Source organism: Schistocerca piceifrons, chromosome 7 (assembly GCF_021461385.2).
Source record: "Schistocerca piceifrons isolate TAMUIC-IGC-003096 chromosome 7, iqSchPice1.1, whole genome shotgun sequence".
NCBI classification, from domain to species: Eukaryota; Metazoa; Arthropoda; class Insecta; order Orthoptera; family Acrididae; genus Schistocerca; species Schistocerca piceifrons.
This window is the reverse complement of record NC_060144.1, coordinates 215,420,865-215,439,758: the sequence shown is the minus strand read 5'-3', so window position 1 is coordinate 215,439,758 and position 18,894 is coordinate 215,420,865. Positions and strand designations below refer to the sequence as shown.

General features: G+C 46.8%; 1 protein-coding gene across 1 annotated transcript in view; it reads left to right on the top strand.

Annotated features, from left to right (window-relative positions):
- LOC124805558 (putative methyltransferase NSUN7) overlaps positions 1–18,894 on the top strand; it is a 159,669-nt gene that overhangs the window by 59,930 nt on the left and 80,845 nt on the right. Inside the window, exon 5 of the mRNA XM_047266125.1 lies at positions 12,775–12,950. Coding sequence (XP_047122081.1) covers positions 12,775–12,950 — 176 coding nt within the window. The remainder of the gene's footprint in view (positions 1–12,774; positions 12,951–18,894) is intronic.

The window sequence follows — 18,894 nt, the reverse complement described above, 5'->3', positions numbered from 1 at the left end:
GAAAGGAGGGGAAGATTATTATCAGAGTTGATAGGAGGGATAAATGGAGGGAGAGAGGGCATCATCCGGGAGGGGGAGAGGGCCGGATTTTCTTCCGATATCCGTCATAGTTGCGTGAACAGTGATTTCCTTGTGGTGATTGCTTTTGGACCATTACGTCCATCTTCAAACCATGACCGTACATCAGTCGTCGTCAAACTTCGGCCTGCAGGTCGAATGCTACCGAATCAATTACTCGTGCTGCCCACGATTGTCAGCCGTATTTTATAATAGTATGCGTCTAGAAACTAACAGCCAAATTCACTGGCAGAGGGTCACTGCCGTATTAGTCGATATAATAGGTAGAACGTCTTACTGTTTGTCTTCCAGTATTGACAACCCATGGAAGTTCGCGAGTGGTTTCGTGAATGCGCGTTAGATAGATTATCATCTTCCAATGCAGTTCCTATTTGTAGCAAGGAACATGAAATTAAATTAAGACTGTTCCAAAACAACGCATTGAGTAGAAGAAAAATGACCCTGAACACATATAGTAAACATTTATACACGTTCGTAGGCTTGCACGGCAGTGAACCGCCTTGAAGAGAATTGCAGCGATTCTGTAGAAACTTCTGCAATTTAGTTGTTTTACTAGTTTACAACGACGTGACTCAGTACCAAAAATTATTTTAACCAAAGTTTATGCACGTATCTCATTTTCCATAATGCATTTAAATATAAGTACAGTTACTGTTATAAACCAACTAAACATCTGCTCACAGAGAGGACAAACAACATGTCGTCAGGCAATTACATTGTTACAACTGTGGGATTGCTGAGGTGGCATCTGTCTCAGAGATAAGTCGACACAAAATGCCCTGAATGGTGCCGACTTTTAACGATCAGTACTTGGGGCCGGAGGCCAATTTATAGCGCCCTTTGTGGAGTCTGTTTGGGATTCGTAATGTATTAATTTATGTATGTTACTAATTAATAATAAGACGAGTATATATGTGGGCCAAGTGCCGCTCAACAATGTCAGAATTGTCTCCTGAGCAAAAATGTTTGATGACCACTACTTTGGATCGTCTCTCAAAAGTTCAATCCTCGTCGACGAACCAAACAAAAATTTTAACAAAAATATTATGATCCTGATGAAACACTGTAAGAGGCGACCAAAATGTTTTCGTTCGAAGGCCATACTAACCCATTGCCTACATTTTGGTGCTTATACACTCGCGTCAGAGTCGCGCTGGGTTGCATATTCAGTGCAGCAACGCCCCGAAACGGAAACTTTTTTATCGTCTCTTATATGTATTGATGGGTCTCTACGACCATTCAAAGGACGAATTACATTCAGGCAATACTTGAAACAAAAGAGACTCAAGCATGGCATCAAAATGTTTAAATTGTGGTACGATAGTAGATACTGCGATAGTTTTCGAATAGTAAAAAAAAATACCACACCAACAAATGTTGTGATGAATTTGTGTCAGAATGTTCGGTTAAAACTTACGGGATATTAATGCTAGAGCCCCCTCAAGCCTAAGTGTCAGTAGGCGTTTTAGCTCGGAAGATGTGTCCCGCAGTGGGACACCAAGCGTCAGGAAGATGTTTCATACATCGACCACGGCATCTCAGCCAGGGAGTTTTTACTGAAGAAGACGCCAGTCGTGAAAACCTACATTGGATGATTGTGTCATGACGTTTTCAGTAAAGGCCATACAATACTGTTAATTCATATAAACTTGTAGATTTGGCAAGAAAGCTCGTAACAAAGAGCATGCACCAACAAATATTGTGATGAATTTGTGTCAGAATGTTCGGTTAAAACTTACGGGATATTAATGCTAGAGCCCCCTCAAGCCTAAGTGTCAGTAGTCGTTTTAGCTCGGAAGATGTGTCCCGCAGTGGGACACCAAGCGTCAGGAAGATGTTTCATACATCGACCACGGCATCTCAGCCAGGGAGTTTTTACTGAAGAAGACGCCAGCCGTGAAAATCTACATTGGATGATTGTGTCATGACGTTTTCAGTAAAGGCCATACAATACTGTTAATTCATATAAACTTGTAGATTTGGCAAGAAAGCTCGTAACAAAGAGCATGCATTTGGCTGGTACCCTTCGACTAAATCGCAAAGGAAAACCCAAAGAAACTGTAACAACCAAAATGAAACGCGAGGAACTGATTGCAAAAGAGAATAATCAGGGAATTACGGTCCTGAAATGGAAAGACAAAATAAACGTTTTGGTTCTTTCCAGCAAAAATTAGAGTGAAATGAGCAATGTTTATCTATATAAACGATTTGGGAGACAATCTGAGCAGCCGTCTTCGGTTGTTTGCAGATGACGGTGTCGTTTATCGACTAATAAAGTCATCAGAAGATCAAAACAAACTGCAAAACTATTTAGAAAAGGTATCTGAATGGTGCGAAAAGTGTTAGCTGACCAAAAAGAACGAAAAGTGTGAGGTCATCCACATGAGTGCTAAAAGGAACTCGTTAAACTTCGGTTACACGATAAAACAGTCTAATCTAAAAGCCGTAAATTCAACTAAAGACACCTTCCGTGTCAAAATTTGTACAACATCAGTTGATCGGTATGAGACGCTCACATCCGTTGGTTGTCAGTACTGGAAGACAAAGAGTAAAATATTCCCCCCCTCATATCCTCTAACCCCGCAGTGGCAGCACCGCTTAACCTCTATCCTTGAGGCAAACGGTTGGTTTTAATTAGCTCACGGCCGAATTTACCAATGTTAATTAAAGTTAAACACGTCTTAAAATATTACTGTCTCTGTAAATATTTTTGTTTGTTGCTGAGCAGGAAAACTTCACTCTTAAAAAGCTCTTACTTTTAGTGAGTTTTTGGATATGGCTGTTAGTTGCTAGATGCATTTTATTATAAAATAGAGCTGAGAGGCGCAGGCCGCAAGAATAATCGATTCGCCACAAACCCATTGCCGCCAAAACAGAAAGCCCAGGAAAATCGGCTCCATGCTCAACGTGTTAAGGGCGTTTGAAATAAAAATGAAATGTTTGCGTTGATATTTTGCTTTGGTCCAACAGAACAGACAACCATGAACTTCATAAATGCGACACAACTACGACCAGAGCTATGGGCCGCGAAAATTTCAAATGTTGAAATGTGTGTGAATTCAAATGGTTCATTTTGTGGCGGCGTTCGTAGCGACAAACAATTCGCTGTAGAAACGGCTTACGAAGTCACCGCCACACTTTTAATAGCGGGCCGACCGGTCCGCTGGAACAGTGAACAGAAAGATGAAAACCCAAACACTCTGCTTAAATAAAAGTCGGTACTTATCTTTATTAACGAAGATACAGAAACACAGTAGTGAACTCCGTGTCTACAGAGATCTGTCTAGTTCGAGTCGGAGCGGCTAGGTCAGCGTCGGCTGACGACAAACAACAACTCTGCTGCGATGAACACACAACTCACTAGCAAGTACACAATTCGGTGGCGAGTATACAACTGAGCGGCGAATACAGAACTGTCCTAGCGCTCGCGACTCCAGCGCTTAAGAAACCAGAAGCCAGCGGTGGCGCGCGCAGACTTGCGGCGATTTGCTGTCTCGCTGGCGCTGCTTATGCGGACGGCGTCCGGACTTTGATGCTGCCAACCTTTTGGCGGCGGGCTCGGGTGGCATTACTGGCTAGGATATAACACTCCTCCCCCCAAATCGCCGCACCGTCGTTGAATAATGACGTGGCGAACGTCGACGGCGGGGGAGGGGTCTGGCCGCAGGCGTAGCAGAAGAGACCGTGGCGGAGACTGTTGTCGGTGGCAGTCCCCGGTCCGCACCCCAGCATTGGCTGCGCGGGGCCTCGGGAAACACCGACTGAAAACCGAGGTCGGGGTGCACGCCTGTGACCACGGGCGCAGCTTCTGGTACTGGACGTGACGGGGAGTCGGGACCCACGAAGAGAGGCAGCGTCTCCTGACGCTGCGTCGACGGCTGCTGAGTGGGCGCCGGACAAGGCGCTGCGGTGTCAGACTCCTTGGGGGTGCCCAAGGAAAGCGGCTGCAGGACAGGCTGCACAGCCACCGCTTGGGAAGGCGGCCCGGCTGAGGGGTCGACGTCCATCAGCTCCGAAGGCGGTGACGACTGACGAGGGACCGCAGGCGCCGGAGCGACCACCTGGGGCGCTCCCGGATGAAGCTGCGCGGGAGGCATCAACGGGACGGGCTGTCGGCGTGGTAGCGGCGACGGCTGCTGCTGCTGCCCTGGGGGCGGCAGCGAAGTCGGAAGGCGCGGCTGGAACCCGCCGCGGACCAAGTCTGTGGACAAAGAACGAGCGGCAGAATCTGGGCGGCCAGCGCGGCGCAACTGGTTCTGATGCCTCCTGTGCACCCCAGTAGCACCTTGAACAGTATAAAAACCGCGACCCTGGACACTTATCACGGTACCACGTTCCCAACGACGGCGACCGTGATAAACTCTGAAAAAAACGGCGTCGTTGCGCTGAAAACGCGTGCGATGCTCAGAAGCGGCGGGTCGATCCGGGGGGTGCAACAACCGTAGTAGGGTGCGATGACGACGGCCGTGGAGAAGCTCCGCAGGCGAAGGGCCGTCGCGTGGCGTGGTCCGGTACGACGACAGGAACGTGATGAGGGCCTGCTGACGAGAGTGCGTAGCACGAAGGCGGTCCATATGATCCTTGAATGTGCGTACAAAACGTTCCGCTGCACCATTCGATTGAGGGTGGAACGGCGGAGTAAGAACATGGCGAATGCCATTGGTAGAACAAAAACTTTCAAATTCAGCAGAGGTAATGGCAAGAGTCGTCAGAGGAATCGAAGACATCATCCGCAGCAATCGGCAATCTAGAAAGCGCGTCAGCGTTTGCATGCTGAGCTGTAGGGCGATACAGTATCTCATACTGGTATTGTGATAACAAAAGAGCCCAACGTTGTAGTCTCTGAGCTGTCCGCTGAGGAACTGGTTTAGACGGATGAAACAGTGACGTCAGGGGCTTGTGATCTGTTACTAAATAGAATGGTCTACCATAGAGGTAGTGATGGAATTTTGTGACACCGAACACAATAGCCAACGCTTCCTTGTCCAATTGGCTATAATTACACTGAGCTTTGTTTAGCAATTTAGATGCGAACGCAATAGGACGTTCGGTGTTACCGACTCGGTGAGACAACACAGCACCGAGGCCGAAAGAAGAGGCATCACAAGCTAACACCAGAGGCTTGTTAGGGTCGTAATGGACCAGACAACGATCATTCAATAAAGCCTCTTTAAGCTGCTGAAAGGCTGATTGGCAATCAGCTGACCACACAAACGGAACATTCTTACGGCGGAGACGATGCAACGGTGCAGCAATCAGTGATGCATTAGGTATAAACCTAATATAATATGTCAATTTCCCAAGAACTGCTTGCAATTCATGCAGATTGCGAGGGGCGGGCAAATCACGAATAGCTGCTAAATGTGACTGGGAGGGATGAATGCCTTGAGCATTAATAACATGTCCCAGATACTCCATCTCCGTAAGGAAAAATGAACATTTATCGATGTTGCAACGTAGGCCTGCCTGAGACAACACTTTAAACAAACACTCCAAATTACGGAAATGTTCAGCAGCCGTCCGACCGGACACAACAATATCGTCTAAATAGTTGCAACACGATGGCACATTAGCCAGAAGTTGTGACAAAAAACGCTGAAAAACAGCTAGAGCTGACGCACAACCAAAAGGCAAACGCAGAAAACGGAACAACCCCAACGACGTGTTTATGACAAAATACTGTTGTGATTGCTCGTCGAGGGGTAATTGCAAATATGCTTCACGGAGATCAATTTTGGAAAAGAAACGAGCTTCCCCTAACTTATCCATCAGCTCGTCCGGTCTAGGCAAAGGAAAAGAATCAATGACAGTCTGAGGATTAACTGTCGACTTAAAATCACCACACAAACGTAACTTGCCAGACGGTTTCTTTATAATAACTAAGGGAGAAGCCCACTGGCTCGCTGAAACGGGTTGAATAACGCCGTTGTTTTGCCAACGACGAAGTTCATCTTCTACAGGTGCCCGGAGGGCGTGAGGCACTGGACGAGCACGACAAAATCGAGGCTGAGCATTATCTTTTAACGTAATATGAGCGGCAAAGTTCGCAGCACAACCTAGTTCGTCTTTAAATATGTCACTATATCGTTTACACAAATCGGTTATGCTGTCTTGAGGAACAACAACAGAATTAATTTGCAACACATTGTCTTGGATAGACAGGCCAAACAAGTCAAAACAGTCTAATCCGAAAATGTTTACACTGTCTGTAGCGCGGAGCACTGTGAATGAAACTGTTTTTGTATTGCCACGAAATGTGGCTGGCACGCTACATACACCTAACACAGGAATTTGTTCTCCACTATAAGTAGCCAAAGAATGTTTTGCCGCTGAAAGTTTAGGGCGGCCGATAGCCGCATACGTAGCACTATTTATGAGAGTCACAGACGCACCAGTGTCTAATTGAAAATTGAAGGTCTTATCCTGGATGCGTAGCTTCACAAATAGTTTATTACACTGTCTCTGGATCGGTGCAGTGGAGGCGGAAGACACAAAATCAGCGCGTTTAGCGCGTGTTCGCTGCTTACGACAACTCGTGGGTTGGGCGGGTGGAACAACAACTCCCGCTTCACTTGCAGTCTGTACCTTACTTTTTACAGCGTTTGAATTACGCTTGGGTCGCATAGCAGAGGGCTGGGTGGGTGGCTTATTGCGAACAAGTTTATTACCCACACGAACCGTGGAAGAGTCTTGAAACGCGACCTTCTGGGCGGGCTGGCTTTGAAGAACATGAATATCCATGGGCTGGGCAGCACTAGAATTGTTCTTGCGTTTACGCAAACAAACAGTCTGGATGTGTCCTTTCCTTTGACAAAAGTGACAAACCGCGTTTCTTAACGGGCAACGTTCACGAGGATGAGCAAGAACACACTTAGGGCAAGACTTAACTCTATCATTTTGCACACGCGACCGACGAATGTGTTTAACATGACGCGGTCGGCTAGTGTTTACAGTCTGACTCTGCCGGTGGGGCCGCGGGCGTGTCATAACTTGCTTAGCACAGGCAATTTGAGAAATACATGGCTGATCTAACTCACACTCAGCATAGTCAAAAGTATCTTGGGCTTCAATGATGTTCATCACAGTCTCTAATGACGGGTCAGGCAACTTTAAGATAGCAGCACGAATACGAGAATCTGCAATGTTTTGAGTAATAGTGTCTCGTAACATGACATCACTGTAGGAAGCTCCACACACACAATTAAATCGGCACTGACGGGTGAGGCCCCGTAAATCTGTTAACCACTGTTTATTAGGTTGATGTGGCAGTTTCTTTAATCTGAAGAACTTGAATCTGGCTGCTGCCACATGAACTCGCGACTCGAAATACTCAGCAAGCTTGTTAACAACAACGTCATAGTCTAAAGCTTCTGGCTGGGATTCCGGGAACAACTTACAAAGTAGTCGATAGGCTTCCACGCCTGCAGTGGAAATTAAATAAAGCTGCCGCTCAGTACCTGTGATTTTGTAGACTGTCATGTGCGCCTGCAACTGCGCGAAATATTCTCGCCATTCTTCTCTTGATGCATCAAAAGCACGGAAAGGTGGTGCTGCCTGTGCTTGTTCCTTTTGTGTTGGAGGAGTAGCCGCTTGTTTGTCGATTGCTTCCACCAGACTTTGTATTTGCTGACTCTGTAACAAGATCAACTGTTGTAAGTCGGCAGACATAGAGAACACAAATTAAACCAGCCCCCAAAATTTTATCGCTGTAATTAGTATAACCAGAAACAAGTTGAACCAGCCCTGCACACGAGTTCCGAAGCCCTCGTCGCCAGTTTTGTGGCGGCGTTCGTAGCGACAAACAATTCGCTGTAGAAACGGCTTACGAAGTCACCGCAACACTTTTAATAGCAGGCCGACCGGTCCGCTGGAACAGTGAACAGAAAGATGAAAACCCAAACACTCTGCTTAAATAAAAGTCGGTACTTATCTTTATTAACGAAGATACAGAAACACAGTAGTGAACTCCGTGTCTACAGAGATCTGTCTAGTTCGAGTCGGAGCGGCTAGGTCAGCGTCGGCTGACGACAAACAACAACTCTGCTGCGATGAACACACAACTCACTAGCAAGTACACAATTCGGTGGCGAGTATACAACTGAGCGGCGAATACAGAACTGTCCCAGCGCTCGCGACTCCAGCGCTTAAGAAACCAGAAGCCAGCGGTGGCGCGCGCAGACTTGCGGCGATTTGCTGTCTCGCTGGCGCTGCTTATGCGGACGGCGTCCGGACTTTGATGCTGCCAACCTTTTGGCAGCGGGCTCGGGTGGCATTACTGGCTAGGATATAACAGTTCAAATGGCTCTGAGCACTATGGGATTTAACTTCCGAGGTCATCAGTCCCCTAGAACTTAGAACTACTTAAACCTAACTAATCTAAGGACATCACACACGTCCATGCCCGAGGCAGGATTCGAACCTGCTACCGTAGCGGTCGCGCGGTTCCAGACTGTAGCGCCTAGAACTGCTCGGCTTCCACGGCCGGCTGTGTGAATTCCTAAGGGACCAAGCTGCTGAGGTCATCAGTCCCTAGACGTGCACACTATTTAAACTAACTTATGCTAAGAACAACACACACACCCATGCCCGAGGGAAGGCTCGAACCTCCGGCGGGAAAAGCCACGCATTCCGTTACACGGCGCCTCAAACCGCGCGGCCACTACGCACGTTCCGCGAAAAGTAATGTACACAAAGACCGTAATGAACAAAGGACAGTTGGCAATTGGTTGCGTACATACATGGAAAACACTCATTAGACTGTTCATTACATTCAGGAAGTCATGTAATTCTTCTTCACTCCTACTGCTTAACAGTACTCAATTAGCGTAGATTACATTTTCATACTTAATTACATATTCGTCTAAATAAAAAGCTCCTATGTCGGCGATTGCTGCTGAAACACTGTCTCCACGTACGCGTACACCATAATTACGGCCGAACCGCACAATAACCCTAGGTTGGGTGTGGGGCGGCGGTGGGGTGGGTGGACTACCGTGGCCTATTGTGGGGTTGTGAACCACAGAGGGCTACGACGGGACGAAGCCTCTCCGTCGTTTCTAGGTCCCCAGTTTAATACACAATACACAAATAAAAAGCTCTGTGAAAGCATCTTACTCTGGGCCGGGAGCAGGAAAATTCGCGGAAGGGGCTCTGACACCTGGAAAAACCGAACGTTACGCAGAGTGTCCCATGCTTTAAGAAAGCCGCCCCTCAGTACCAGATGCTAAAAGAAACAGATCAGGTGGTATGTCATGTGGTGACACGATGACCCCAGAATATGTTTTAATGAGCTGTGTGTGGTGGGGGAGGGGGGGGGGGGTATGCCATCTTCGGCGGAGACTTGGAAGAATGCTTTTGCGGATGGAACGCTGGAAAGCCGGATTTCTTCGAAATACACAGACCGCTGTAGATAACATCTGAGAGTGCAATGAGGAACAGCACAGTTTTGGTCACCTTTGAAGTTTTGGAACGTGACCACCGAGCTCGGGCACTGCTAGACAAAATGTTTAACACAATCTGAAAACCGCCTTTAATGGTAACATAAACAATTCGAAGTGTGGAGAAAAACACGGCAGTGCTCACTGAGGTCCATCCTCATTGGCCACAGACAGAGACAGAAAACCGAACGAGGTGGCGCAGTGGCTAGCACAGTGGACTCGCATTCGGGAGGACAACTATTCAATCCCGCGTCCGGCCATCCTGATTTAGGTTTTCAGTGATTTCCCTAAATCGCTCCAGGTAAATGCCAGGATGGTTCCTTTGAAAGGGCACGGCTGACTTCCTTCCCCGTCTTTCCCTAATCCGATGAGACCGATGACCTCGCTGTCTGGTCTCCTTCCCCAAAACAACCCAACCCAACAGAGACAGAAAGACAGTGAGAGATAGTTTTGTCAGTTCCAGGTGCTAGGTAGCTCCTGTTACTAGTTACGCACGTGACATTGGGGAAAGGGAAGGAGACCAGGGTCTTTTCAGACAGCTTTCCACTGGTCGGCACTTGGAGTGTCTATCGCTTAGCCCATCAAGTTACATGTTAAAAGAAAAATGTAGAGACACGAGTCTTCCTTGTAGAAAGCAGACAGCACAAAATCACTCTTCAGCCAAGTCTCATCTGCCAGGTGTTTTTTCACCAAACCCTCTCTACAGCCAGGTGTCTCTGCAGCTAGGTCCCTCAGTGAGCACTTGATGAGCTGGCGACTTAGGCATTTTTCTGGCTGATTCGAATTCAGGTGCATATGCAAATTGTTGCTACGAAACCAATAACTGATTTTGCCACTACTTCAGCTTCCACCTGCAGGTTAGCATGGTGAGATGTAGCAGCTATAGCGAGATGAGCTATAGGGAAACACAAGTCATTTTTATTGAGACTCGGTAATTTCAGACTTCATTCTGAAGACTTTTCAGGCGCAAGAGGTTCAATATATTTTAACTCGGGCCATAGATGCAAACGGATACCCTTTTATTGAACTTCCTGTTTTTAACCTTCAGAATACTAAGGGGGCAGGGGGTACTTGTCCCCACTTTTTAAAGACATTGTAATGTAGTTATGTATTTTATATTTTAAAATTTTGAAAAAAAAGGTTTCTTGTACTCGTTCCGTAATTGTTTTAATTTTTTGAGTAAAACTTAAGCCAAAATTTAAGTCCTAGTTGTGGGCCTGACTTTCACAATAAATGTCATATTCGTATTGTTAAGTTCAGGACTTTCTATACTGTAGCATTCCTTTCTCTGTACAATCCAGATTTCATGGAAAAAAATGGCTCTGAGCGCTATGGGAGTCAACATCATAGGTCATAAGTCCCCTAGAACTTAGAACTACTTAATCCTAACTAACCTAAGGACATCACACACACCCATGCCCGAGGCAGGATTCGAACCTGCGACCGTAGTAGTCCCGCGGTTCCGGACTGCAGCGCCAGAACCGCACGGCCACCGCGGCCGGCAGATTTCATGGAAGTATGAATCATTGCAGTGATACAGCGTGTGAATGTTACATTCATCTTTAAGTTTTGCACACTAGTGTGTTTAAAAGTTGTGGTACGCCCATATTGGAGTCCGACGATTGGTACGGGCGGGTCCTCAGGAGCCGATAAGCTAACAGTATCTACGCCGCCCACGCATCACGGCCCTTTGCTCTCGTCAGCAAAGAAAATTTTTTCTCACGACTAACACTATTGCGACAGACACTGATGTATACAGGTGGTCCTAATACACTACTGGCCATTAAAATTACTACACCACGAAGATGACGTGCTACAGACGCTAAATTTAACCGACAGGAAGAAGATGCTGTGATATGCGAATGATTAGCTTTTCAGGGCATTCACACAAGGTTGGCACCGGTGGCGACACCTACAACGTGCTGACATGAGGAACGTTTCCAACCGATTTCTCATACACAAACAGCAGTTGACCAGCATTGCCTGGTGAAACGTTGTTGTGATGCCTCGTGTAAGGAGGAGAAATGCATACTATGACGTTTCCGACTTTGATAAAGGTCGGATTGTAGCCTATCACGATTGCGGTTTATCATACCACAACATTGCTGCTCGCGTTGGTCGAGATCCAATGACTGTTAGCAGAATATGGAATCGGTGGCTTCAGGAAGGTAATACGGAACGCCGTACTGGATCCCAACGGCCTCGTAGCACTAGTAGTCGAGATGACAGGCATCTTATCCGCATAACTGTAACGGATCCTGCAGTCTCGTCTCCATCCCTGAGTCAACAGACGGGGGCGTTTGCAAGACAACAACCATCTGCACGAACAGTTCGACGACGTTTGCAGCAGCATGGACTATCAGCTCGGAGACCCATGGCTGCGGTTACCCTTGGCGCTGCATCACAGACAGGAGCGCCTGCGATGGTGTACTCAACGACGAAACTGGGTGCACGAATGGCAAAACGCCATTTTTTCGGATGAACCCAGATTCTGTTTACAGCATCATTATCGTCGCATCCGTGTTTGGCGACATCGTGATGTACGCATATTGGAAGCGTGTATTCGTCATCGCCATACTGCCGTGTCACCCGTCGTGATGGTATGGGGTGCCATTGGTTACACGTCTCGGTCACCTCTTGTTCGCATTGACGGCACTTTGAACATTAGACGTTACATTTCACATGTGTTACTACCCGTGGCTCTACCCTTCATTCGATCCCTGCGAAACCTTACATTTCAGCAGGATAATGCACGACCGCATGTTGCAGGTCATGTACGGGCCTTTCTGGATACAGAAAATGTTCGACTGCTGCCCTGGACAGCACATTCTCCAGATCTCTCACGAATTGAAAACGTCTGGTCAATGGTGGCCGAGCAACTGGCTCGTCACAATACGCCATTCACTACTCTTGATGAACTGTGGTATGGTGTTGAAGCTGCATGGGCAGCTGACCCTGTACACGCCATCCAAGCTCTGTTTGACTCAATGGCCAAGTGCATCAAGGCCGTTATTACGGCCAGAGGTGGTTGTTCTGGGTACTGATTTCTCAGGATCTATGCAGCCAAATTGCGTGAAAATGTAATCACATGTCAGTTCTAGTATAATATATTTGTCCAATGAATACCGGTGTATCATCTGCATTTCTTCTTGGTATAGCAATTTTAATGGCCAGTAGTGTATGCTGCCCCAGCGGTAGAGTGCGCCCTCCGCTTTTTGGAAGGCCGCAGGTGTTGCTACTGTTGCTGTTGTGTGCGCAGGACCGCACGTTCTGCCTGGGCCCGTCCGCGATGGCGCGCACGCTGCGGAAACTGGAGCTGCGCGGCTGCGTGGCGCAGACGCACATCAACTCGGCGCGCACCACCGCCTACCTGGCCGCCCTCCTCTCAGACGACGACAGCGTCCACAAGCTGCTCGCCTTCGGCGCCGGAGACAGGTCTGCCGCTATAGGGCACTCCACGGAGGGCGGGCTGGCCGCGCTGCAGCCTTTGCACTGAAACAATATGAATGTTTTAGTTGGATCACGTTTTTCGCTTTGTAATAGATGGCACTGTAATAGTCACAAACATGTGGCTCACAATTTTAGACGAACAGTTGGTAACAGGTAGGTTTTTTAAATTAAAATACAGAACGTAAGTACCTATGAACATTTTATTTCCGTTGTTCCAATGTGATACATGTACCTTTGTGAACTTATCATTTCTGAGAACGCATGCTGTTACAGCGTGATTACCTGTAAATACCACATTAATGCAATAAATGCTCTAAATGATGTCCGTCAACCTCAATGCACTTGGCAATACGTGTAACAATATTCTTCTCAACAGCGAGTAGTTCGCCTTCTGTAATGTTCGCACATGTATTGACAATGCACTGACGCATGTTGTCAGGCGTTGTCGGTGGATCACGATAGCAAATATCCTTCAACTTTCCTCACAGAAAGAAATCCGGGGACGTCAGATCCGGTGAACGTGCGGGCCGTGGTATGGTGCTTCGACGACCAGTCCACCTGTCATGAAATATGCTATTCAATACCGCTTCAACCGCACGTGAGCTATGTGCCGGACATCCATCATGTTGGAAGTACATCGCAATTCTGTCATGCATTGAAAAATCCTGTAGTAACATCGGTAGAACATTACGCACGAAATCAGCATGCATTGCACCATTTAGATTGCCATCGATAAAATGGAGGCCAGTTATCCTTCCTCCTATAATGCCGCACCATACATTAACGCGCCAAGGTCGCTGATGTTCGATTTGTCGCAGCCATTGTGGATTTTCCGTTTCCCAATAGTGCATATTATACCAGTTTACGTTACCGCTTTTGGCGAATGACGTTTCGTCGCTAAATAGAACGCGTGCCAAAAATCTGTCATCGTCCCGTAATTTCTCATGTGCACAGTGGCAGAACTGTACACGACGATTAAAGTCGTCGCCATGAAATTCCTGGTGCATAGAAATATGGTACGGGTGCAATCGATATACGTTTTTGAGATTCCCGATTCTCGCACAATTTGTCCGCTACTGATGTGCGGATTAGCAGCGACAGCAGCTAAAATACCCACTTGGGCACCATCATTTGTTGCAGGTCGTGATTGACGTTTCACATGTGGCTGAACACTTCCTGTTTCCTTAAATAACGTAACTATCCGGCGAACGGTCCGGACACTTGGATGGTGTCGTCCAGGATACCGAGCAGCATACATAGCACACGTCCGTTGGGCATTTTGATCACAATACCTATATGTCAACACGATATCGACCTTTTCCGCAATTGGTAAACGGTCCATTTTAACATGGGTAATATATCACGAAGCTAATACCGTCCGCACTGGCAGAATGTTACGTGATACCAGGTACTTATACGTTTGTGACTATTACAGCGCCATCTACCACAAAGCAAAAAAAGTGGTCCAACTGAAACATACATATTTCTTTACGTACTAAACGAATATGTAATAAAAATGGGAGTTCCTATTTTTAAAAAAACGCAATTGATATCCGTTTGACCTATGGCAGCGCCATGTAGCGGGCCAACCATAGCTCCATCTGGTTTTCCCCTTCAAGCTACACGAGTTTCGTTCTTTATAGTGTTTTCGTTTGATGCTTATTTCGTGAGATATTTGGCCCAGTCACTATCAGTGGACCACCCTGTATACACCGAAGAGCCAAAGAAACTGGTACAACTGCCTAATATCGTATAGGGCCCCGAGCACGCAAACGTGCCGCAAGGCTGCGTGGTATGGACTCGACTAATGTCTGAAGTAGTGCTGGTGGGAACTGACACCATGAATCCTGCAGGGCTGTCCGTAAATCAGTAAGAGTACGGGGGGTGGAGATCTCTTATGAACAGCACGTTGCAAGGTATCCCGGATACGCTCAATATGTTTGGTGGCCATCGGAAGTTTATAAACTCAGACGTGTGGGGTGTCGCATCGCCCTGCTGGAATAGCCCAAGTCCTCTCAATGCACAATGGACATGAATGGACGCAGGGTAACAGACAGCATGCTTACGTACGTATCACCTGTCAGAGTCGTATCTAGACGTATCAGGGTCCCATATAATTCCAACTGCACCCGCTGCTGACATGCAGGGTCCACGGATTCATGAGGTTGTCTCCATACCCGTATACGTCCATCCGCTCAATACAATTTGAAACGAGACTCTCCGGCCAGGCAACACGTTACTGTCGTCAACAGTCTAATGTCGGTGTTGACGGGCCCAGGGGAGGCGTAAAGTTTTGTGTCGTGCAGTCATCAATTGTACATGAGTCGGCCTTCGGCTCTGAAAGCCCATATCGATGGTGTTTCATTGAATGGTTCGCACGCAGACACTTGTTAATGGTCAAGCATTGTAATCTGCAGCAATTTGCGGAAGGATTGCACTCCTATCACGTGAATAATTCTCTTCAATTGTTGTTGGTCCAGTTCTTGCAGGATCTTTTTCCGACCGCAGCGATGTCAGAGATTTGATGTTTTACCGGATTCCTGATATTCATAGTACGCTCGTGAAATGGTCGTACGGGAAAATACCGACTTCATCACTACGTCTAAGATGCTGCGTCCCATCGCTCGTGCGCCGACTATAACACCAGGTTCAAACTCACCAAGTTTTGATGACCTACCATTGTAGCAGCAGTAAACGATCTAAGAACTGCGCCAGACACTTGTTGTCTTATATAGGCGTTGCCGACCGCAGCGCTGTATTCTGCCTGTTTACGTATCTCTGTATTTGAATACGCATGTCTATACCAGTTTCTTTGGCGCTTCAGTGCAAATAATATGTATAAAGGTAAATCCTTATTACCAATAATCTCGAAAGATTCTCTACCGATTTACTTCAGATTTTTACACAATACTCTAATGAACATTTGGATGGACATAGGCTACATATTTTAAATATACACTGATCAGCCAGCACATTATGAGCATCGACCTGCTTCGATATAAACTCATCCAGGCTATAGAAGCGTCACCTGGCGGGGAATTACTTCTAGTCAGATCCAAGCACGGTGCATGTAATAATAGTGAGCGTGCTGTCCATGTGTAGAATGGGAAGCGCGGTTACAGATTATGATGGCACAGAGGCATGACATGAGCATTTCGGAAACTGCTGAACTTACCGAGGGTTCGGAGAGTGCTGTAGTGAGTGTCTTCAACACGTGGCGAAAAAGGTGAAAACACGTCTAGACGTCGTAGACTGGACGGGCCGGTAAAACAGGACAGGCGGCAAACTGTGGCGGAACTAACATCAGACTTTAATGCTGGGCAGAGTACGAGTGTCTGAACACACAGTGCGCCGGCCGGGGTGGCCGAGCGGTTCTAGGCGCTACAGTCTGGAACCGCGCGACCGCTACGGTCGCAGGTTCGAATCCTGCCTCGGGCATGGATGTGTGTGATGCCCTTAGGTTAGTTAGGTTTAAGTAGTTCTGAGTTCTAGGGGACTGATGACCTCAGAAGTTAAGTCCCATAGAGCTCAGATCCATTTGAACCATTTGAAGACACAGTGCACCCAACACTCCTAACAATGGGCCTCCACAGACGACGACCCATACTAGTGACAATGTTAATACCACTACATCGGCATCTACGACTGAAATGGGCACGTGACAATCCACGGGTCCAGTCCAGTGGAGATCGTGCAAGGTGCCATGACGGCCGAGGAGTATCATACACTGGTTGCAGACCACGTACACCCCTTCATGACGATCGGCAGTGGCATTTTTCAACCAGATAACGCGCCATGTCACAAGGCCAGGAGTGTGATGCAGTTGTTTGAGTAAAACTGTAGAGACTTCCAATTGATGTGCTGGCCCCCTAACTCGTCAGACCTGAACCATATCGAACAAATCTGAGATGTGATTGAACGTGGTGTCAGAGCTCATCGACCCCCTCCCAGAAATTTACGGAGTTAGGTGACTTGTGTGTGTAGATGTGTTGCCAGCTCCCTCCAGCTACCTAGCAAGGCTTTATTGCTTCCATACCACAAGGCATCGCCACTTTTATCCGTGCGAAACGTGGACATACCGGCTATAAGGTAGGCGGTCATAATGTTCTGGCTGATCAGCGTATGCAATAAATCAAAATACAGGGTGGTCAGGAACAGGTGTAGCAGGCTAGGTCGTGTTGAGAAACAGTTGTTAAGAAAAACTTCGGTGATTTGCGCCGTTTCCGAGTTAATTAGCATTGAAGTTAGTTAGCCAGGCCGTTGTGCGCGCAAATTCAAGTTGCCCACCAGAGATGGTATCGTCAAGCGTGTGCTTCACTTAGTTTCCTAAAACCGAAGAAGCGGGCGATATAAAAATTGGACATGGGGCAGTAATAACGATCGAACCTGAGCCAAAGCCTGAGTAGTGTCGTCCGATGTCATTTACGCTATGAGAACAACTGTCATTAATTCCATCTGGCAGTCCACTTGAATTTGCGCACGCAACTGCCTGACTGGCTAACGTAAATGCTAATTAACTCGGAAACGGCATAACGTATCGAACTTTTTTCTGAGCAATTATTTCTCAGCACAGTCTAGCCTGCAACACCATTACAAGCTTCTCATACTTTCTGATCACCCTGTAATATATAAACGGGAGACATTATTACCAAAAAACCTTAGAAAGTACTCGACAGATTTATTTCAAATTTTTACACGCTACTGTAATAAGCATTTGCACACGTACAAGCTATATATTTTAATATATACAATAAACAAATAAATGAATTTATAATACCTTTATGTTGTAGGCAAACAGGGAATTTGTGTTTATGATTTATCACTTACGATTAAAATACTACTACAGAATCTGAATTTGCAACAACAATAACAAGACTCAAGGCCAGAGAGAGGAGGGAAAAGGAGACGGATAGAAGAGTGGGAGGAAATGGACACAGAAAGCAGAAGGTGAACAGAGAGAGGTCCGAGGAGGAGGTGGAGAGTGAGGGAGGAGGTGAAGATGGACATAAAAAGGGGGTAGGAGGTGATGGATAGAAAGAGTGGAAGAGAGAGGGGGCAGTAGCAAATGGAGAGAGGGGGGGGGGGGGGGGAAGGAGAAAATGGACAAAGAGAAGGGCGAGGAGGAAAGGACCGAGGCAGGTTGGTGAAGAAGACTACAACGTATATCCCATATATTTCCTTACAAATTAGAAAGAGTGCTTTCTCTTTTTTTTCTTTTCCTTCTAACGAGACTGAGCCGCAGAAAATATTGACTGGAAACAGGTAGGTTCCATAGAAAACATTTAGGAAGAAAAATATGAAAGTATGTTTATGCCAATATTATAGTGATGCCATTTATATTTTCTTTATTATGAGGATGATGTGATGGCGGATACTTATCTCAACCTGCTGTGGTAAGTATTGGGAGGATATAATCTGAATAAGGATGTGAAATATCTATGTGTAAAAGAACTGATGTGATGTGGGTTTTAGGAGATGAGTGTAATCTTTTCAGCAAGGTAAGAGTGGGTCCGAGTCTCCACATCTGAAGGCATAGGTAGAAAGGTTATCGATCCAAATTACACACGGGAAGACAGAGAGAGTTTGGAGTTGAAGGTAATGTAGCACGTCCTGTCACAGGCACACCAGCAGGTAGGGGTTTTCAAGGTTTGGGAGGGTGGACTACGGGATGTTCCGTCTCATGATTATGGAAGATGCAGAAGAGGCGAAGGCTTTTGGGGAAATACGGGTACAGGATGCGAACGGGAGACGGTTGTCGGATACAGAAAATGAAAGCGTGCGCGACACTCCAGGATTTAGAGGGAACAATAAAAGTTGGAAGTATTGTTTGTTTCATGGTATGTCATTATAGGCAGCCCACTCAAATAATCAGAGAATAAGAACGTTTATACAATTTGACAAGAGCATGTTTTCTGCATGAACGAGGAGA